This window comes from Petromyzon marinus, chromosome 30 (assembly GCF_048934315.1).
Source record: "Petromyzon marinus isolate PM22_M1 ecotype Great Lakes invasive population chromosome 30, UKy_Petmar_22M1.pri1.0, whole genome shotgun sequence".
Classification (NCBI taxonomy): domain Eukaryota; kingdom Metazoa; phylum Chordata; class Hyperoartia; order Petromyzontiformes; family Petromyzontidae; genus Petromyzon; species Petromyzon marinus.
Genome location: NC_133696.1, coordinates 2,663,455 through 2,669,916, shown reverse-complemented (window position 1 = coordinate 2,669,916; position 6,462 = coordinate 2,663,455). Strand labels below are relative to the sequence as shown.

Sequence of the window (6,462 nt, the reverse complement as noted above, 5' to 3'; positions counted from 1 at the left end):
TCCGCCCGTCCCGGGGCTGCGAACGCCAAACTTCCTTTCGGGTGACGCGATGCCCCCTAGTGTTGTGCGTGGAGCAGAGATCACTTTGAAAAAGGATCTCTCCAAGGTAGCTCTGCGGTGTTCGCTTCCAGTCGCGCCGTTCTGCGACACGGAGGGGCCGTCCTCCTCTCTTGAGAAATTCGAAATTGACGTTTCGTCTCGACGACTCCTTCCACGCCGACTGACACGGAGACGCGCCTTTGCTTGTTCCGCTGACAATGTGCGGCGGACAGATGGATGCACGTGTGTACGTTGGACTTCTTTCGCGCCGTACGTGGCCAGCCGTGCTAATCGGAGGTGCGGGGTGCTCCAATCAGTTCGGGTGCAGGCATCCCGTGCCCGCGAGTGGACCATACCATTCCAAAATTACCCCGTCGGCAAATGCGGCTTGCTTACAATATGGAACGTTCCATTTGCAAACGTGGGGTGACGCACACATCCGTCCGTACCTCCGGCCGCACCTTTTCACACCTCCTCAACACGTCAATGAAAAACAACATTCCGGGTTTTCTTTGCATTTTAATACCACAAAAAATTTTCGTTGTTGTTATTCAGTTTAAAATGGCTACAATTTAGTGTCCGAGTTAACAAAGAGGATGACAGTGATAATAAAATCATCTGAACGCATATGCGTGCGCGCGCGTTCGCACCACGACAACAACAACAACAACAACCCCCGTTCACCACGAAGTGGCGGTGACGTCGCCACGGCCCTCGTGTCATGCTAGGTGCACTTTGAGGACGCGTGAAAGTGTCGAAGGCTCGCTGCCGGCAAGGAGATGATGGAACAGATCATAGGTGGCAATGGGTTGACTGACTTGAGACGTCTGGCCGATGCACCACCCTGTGCTCCCCACTGTGCCAACTTGCTGCGTTTTAGCCGCCCGGCGCTCCGCTCCTTGTTGTGAGCGTCGCTCCTCTGCCCTCCGCTGCTACTGCTGGAGGGCGACTGCCTCCGACTCCCCGACAGCGAACCTCCTCTGCTTTGTTCAGAAAGAGAGACAAACATCTCCCGTGTAGCCTTTAGCAGACTGTTTTGGGAGCAAGTGCTGCTAAGCGAGCACCTCTATGAATGCCGGCATGGCACGCGCGTGCGTAGCCTCGCGAGCTCGAATGAGCTTTGCCGCCGGTGGCTGTTGCACGAGCAGCAGAGTTACCGCGGTCATAACATTCGAGAAATGTGTTTTTTTTTTACATAAGTGGGAAGGATGAACCGCAGGGAAAACCACTTTTGACCGAACGGAAAAAGAAATGAACACGAGTGCACACGCAGCAAAAAAATAAAATTGCGGGCGAGGAAATTTCCGGGTTGCACTTTGTTTCTCAAGCATTGACGAACATGATTTTGTACGATGTAACTTTTTGTTTACGAATGTTCATTAATACGATTGTCCATCTTAGAGATGCAATGATCCACGTTCCCCCCCCCCCACACACACACACAACCGCCGCCCTCTATCAAGTCAACGAAAACAAATTCACGATTCTGGGCCACATTTGGATTCAAGAATAGGTCGGTGGCTTTTTTTATGTCTTCCCCCATATTCTTACGTCATCATCATTTACCGGCAGAGGCGCAGCCCTGCAATTGCCGACTCGCGCCACCCTGCTGGTGGAAGGGGCATTCGCGAAGAGGCAGCTCTCTAAACAGTCCGTCCGATGTGGGGCCCTCTAGAGGGTGTTTTGGCCAACTCCTCCACCACGACCGAACGTCCTCTAAGAGGATACGCAACATAAATTAAACAAGCCGGCAGTTTTGCTTGTAGATATGGTAAGTTTCAATGATAACACTGTCGCTGATGAATGCCGAACTTCAGAGAGAGCCACTCGACAGGGCATTTGACCATCACGGCAGAGGTCTGAGTGCGTACCCACACTTTAACAATAACAATTGACATTTATATGTAAGGAGCCTTCCAATAATGTCCCAAGGCGCCTTACCCCACCGCACACGCGTGAATCGACGTTTTTGCTGGCCATCTCCTCTCGCGCGCCTCGTGAGCAGAACGTTCCGTTTAGATCGCGGAATCCGTGCGTCGCCACGTGCCGAGTGCGTAATCAAATTATCTGATGATGTGCTACCACCGCTGCTGCATTGGCGCACAAGCACAAACAACAACAACAACACGAACACTCAGCACGGTCGTCAAGAACGCCGCGGCATTTACGACGGAACGTATGTGACAGGCGACGTTTCAGGCAGTGGGACCGTCTTCAGAGTACGTGAGCTACGAAGAAGCGCAGGGGGCTCGTGTGCTATGCATAAGGGACACTGCCTGAAACGTCGCCAAGAATATACTGCCTCTGTTCAAGGTCACAGTGCTATTGAGGAACGCGTTGAGCATTTGGCTGCTGTAAATGTACCGCGTGACAAGCCACTTCATTGGGCGATCATTTGTGGCCAGGTCGCTTCTGACAAAGTGCTACACAGCTCAGCGGGCCTTACCTGTTAAAATAAAATAAAGTATAGTCGTTTTAATAGTTTAATAGTTCAGGTTTTAGTGTGCGAGTGCATGTAATGGGCACGCGTTTCAAACGTTCTGGACAATTTTGCGTCTTACATTCTGATCAATGGACATGCCGCGATGACGTCACGTGTCTACTTGCCAATACACGTGTGACGTCACCTGGCAGCTGTGCGCCGACGGTGGCCCGATCTTGGGGTCAAATGTCCCGATGAAATGCGAAAATTAGAGATCACCATGCCGAGGGTGCAACCATTGCGAACTGAGCTCCGTAGTGCATTTTGTTCAACACGTGAGAGAGCGTTGCGCGCGTTACGAGCCCGAGCGAGGGGCAATCGCACGGCGGCAAAAACACCACCGCCACTAAATTGGCCGTGTCGGGTGGTGGCGGCTTTGACGACACATTTATATTTACGCCATCTAACCCCAAAAACATTATTTTTTTTTACCTGTATTGTGGATGACATTGGTCGAGAAGAGCCTGCTGCGTGTTAAACTAACGCCGACCGCCGCGTGCCATTCTTAAAAACGCCGTGACAATGAAACAAAAAAATATCGCGTACAAAGTGGTGGCGTGAAGTGAAACCTACAGACTGCGCCGGCCGCCTTCACACGCGGGGGGGGGGGGGGGGGGGAACCTTCGTGACATCAGCGCCAAACCGTCGCAGAATCAGTGGCCAGTGTTAGAACAGCAGCGGGCCATCAATGATAACAATAATTATTGATATTATTAACAGGCCTTCGTAAATCCCCATAACGTGTTGGTCATTGGGATTATTTAACCATACTTCACCGCGCTGGTCAGTGGAGGAAGGTGAAGTCGGAGTGGGGGGGGGGGGGGGAGGGAGAGTCCAGAAACCGATTCAGACATCACTCGCCACGGCCTGGGGTCAAACCCAGTGGCGCCTGCAAGTGGAAGTGCTCCAACTCGCCGCTTCACCACCACCGCTCTGGGAGGCTCGGGGCTCGCCTCTCCATTGGAACTCGGCGAGCCGTGATCCCAACTCGGTGGCCTCAACTCGATCCTTGGCCTAGGCCCTAGGCCAACATCGGCGGTGATTGATACATCGAGGACCGGTCCCACGCGGGACACCCAGCGACCCCACCGACAGCCCACACACTCACCGGCGCGCGGTCAAAATGTGTCCAGACAACCCCCACAATCGGTCCGTATGAGAGAGCTTCATTGCGGGCGGTGGGTGGATAAAAGCTCTGTAAACCGTCGTCGTCATCGATGTTGTTACGACGCCAATGAAAGGTGTCGGGATTATCCTCGTTGGAGCCACATTTGGCAGAACGTCCAGCGATGTTTCCAGCCACGGCTTCGTAGTAGAGGACGCGCCCACGGCGGTTCGCTCAAAAGGACGCGGCCATTCCGGTGGTCAAAAAACCTCAGCAGCCAGGAGCCCGCGCTGCCGGTGGCCGGACACGCGATCATTCGAGGTGCCTTCATCCAACAGTGGAGTGACCATGGCTGAGTGATGACGATGATGACTTTACGAGCAGCTTCGTTGGGATTCTTTCGGTGAGCGACGCTTGTGACCCTCCCCCCGCTATCTCAAAACCGCCACGTCGATCCTCGCGGTCGTGCCATGCGGCCTCCCCGCCGTTTTCGAGTCGTGCCGCGCTCGTCGAACTTCGGCACGAAGTTCGACGTTCCGCCACACGCGCCTCGTCAGGAGTTCCCCCGTGTTGTTCCACCATCGCGTCCACCGTCGGGGCGGTGTCAGAGATCGATTCCTCGGTTAGGAGGCTGGTGGTCTCATCGCAGCCCCGGGCAGCGACGGCTCACGCCGCGTCGATTCGTCGCCGGGCGGTCGTCGCCGCGAGTCTCTCCGCTGCACGCGCGGTCGCCGTGGATTCTGCGCCGAGGATGGAGCTGGGTGGTCTGCAACGCTGCTTGTGTACGAAGGGGCATGGGCAGGGATTCACGCCAGCAAGGCCGGGGGTGGCGGGATCTGGGGTCTGTCCGGGTCAGCGACCCAATCCCAGAGAATATTTCCCCCGCCCGGCACGCCGCATCCAGTACGCCTCTCGCTGTGTGACCGTGGCTACCCAACGACCCGGAAAGTCTCGAGCGAGGAGGTCCGATCGCCGGGCCGTGGGGCCCCCTCGGGTGCTCGTTCGGCGGCGTCTAACCCCGACCGGTGCTTGGCGCGATGCCGGTGATGGGAACGCAGCGGGCGACGCCAAACGCCGACCGCCCGGGCTCGGCGAGACGACAGAGAACGGCAGGGGCCGGGTAGGGAGAGGGCGAGCGAGTGAAGGAGAGGGAGGGAGGGACGGAGGTGACGGAGGGAGATAGAGAGAGGAGGGGGGGGGGAGAGGGGGGATGGCCGTCGTTAGGGCTGGAGAGACGCCGCCCCACCACTGGATGCCGCGGGGACAGCGTCCGCGTTGTTGTTGGGGCCCTCGCTGGCATCGAGCATCTCCTCGGAGAGGCTCACGGACATGTCCTGCGGCGTGGCCTCCTCCTCGGCGATGACCTCCTCCTCCCCACGGCCGCCCCCCGCCTCCTCCTCTTCCTCCTCCTCCTCCTCCTCGTCGTCGTCGTCGTCGTGGGGACCACCGCCCGTCCCGCGGTGGCGCCGGCGCCGCCGCCGGCGCCGCTTGTTGAGCAGCGGGTTGCTGGACTCGTCGAGCTGCTTGATGCGCACCTGCTCATAGTCGACGCGCATCGTCGCCAGCGCGCTCGTCATCTCGTCCTGGAGGGCACGCACACGCACAGACACGCACGCACAGACACGCACACGCACAGACACCCACGCACAAGACACGCACACGCACAGACACGCACACGCACAGACACGCACGCACAAGACACGCACACGCACAGACACGCACGCACAAGACACGCACACGCACAGACACGCACACGCACAGACACGCACGCACAAGACACGCACACGCACAGACACGCACGCACAAGACACGCACACGCACGCACAGGCACGCACAGGCACGCACGCACAGGCACGCACACGCACACGCACGCACAGGCATGCACGGCTTGCGTGGGTTAGCCGAACACGAGGGTGTTAGGGCTAGGGTTAGGGGAACATTCGAGGAAGGGTATTTTATACGTCGCACTTTTTGACTGCTTGCGATCTCCATGATCGCCACCCACGACCGTGATTCACGGGGACGGCTGGCACGGACCCCCCCCACCCCCACCCCAACCCCCTCATTCCTCAGTTCATGACCCCCCACGAACGGCACGCGTGGCCCGCGGGCGTGCGCTGCATGGGTACGTCACGGCGCAGCTCACCTTCACCTCGTCCCACATCTCCCGCTCCTCCTGCAGCACGCGGCTCGTGTGCAGCGGGGTGGGCGGCACCTCCATCCAGCGCTGCCGGGCACGCGCACACACGGCTCACGTGAGTGGCCCGACGCGGTGCCAAGGTGATCGCCGTCGCCGCCACCGACTTCGACTCGGTTACTTTGACGAGCGCGGGGATAACGAACGCGATGATGTCATTAGGGCGGTTCGGCGCGGTGCGGTGCGAGCGCTCACGTTGATCCAGGGGTGGTTCATGAACTCGGCGATGGTCATTCGCTGCGTGGGATCGGTCCTCAGCAGCTGGCGGATCAGCTGTTTGGCTGTCGGGTGACAAAGCGGAACAACGTCGCGACGCGGCTCGGAGGACTTCACACGGTGAGCACCCCGAACCTCGGAGTCCGGAGGTCACCGGGTTCGACCTCCCCGTAAAAAAGAACGGGCGGGGGGCCCCCGGCGGTCGCCCACCACTCACCCTCCTCCGAGACGTCGGCCCACTCGGGGTTGGGGAACTCGTACTGGCCCATTCGGATTCGCTTCTTCATGCCGGGAGAGATGGCGAGTCCGTGGTTCGAGTAGAACGGAGGAAATCCGCAGAGCCTGTGCAGGGGGGGGGGGGGGCAGCCCGAGGCGTGGGGGGGCGGTGTCAGAGGTCACGGGGCGGTTTGGATTTACCGTCGT

At 58.5% G+C, this 6,462-nt stretch overlaps 1 protein-coding gene across 1 annotated transcript in view; it reads right to left on the bottom strand.

Annotated features, from left to right (window-relative positions):
- Positions 1 to 538: 538 nt before the first annotated feature.
- The window catches only part of LOC116947452 (MAP kinase-activated protein kinase 2-like), a 72,262-nt gene continuing 66,338 nt past the window's right edge, over positions 539 to 6,462 (bottom strand). Inside the window, exons 7-10 of the mRNA XM_032963208.2 lie at positions 6,257 to 6,381; positions 6,019 to 6,104; positions 5,773 to 5,853; positions 539 to 5,209 (exon numbers count right to left, since the gene is read on the bottom strand). Coding sequence (XP_032819099.2) covers positions 4,847 to 5,209; positions 5,773 to 5,853; positions 6,019 to 6,104; positions 6,257 to 6,381 — 655 coding nt within the window. The 3' untranslated portion in view covers positions 539 to 4,846. The remainder of the gene's footprint in view (positions 5,210 to 5,772; positions 5,854 to 6,018; positions 6,105 to 6,256; positions 6,382 to 6,462) is intronic.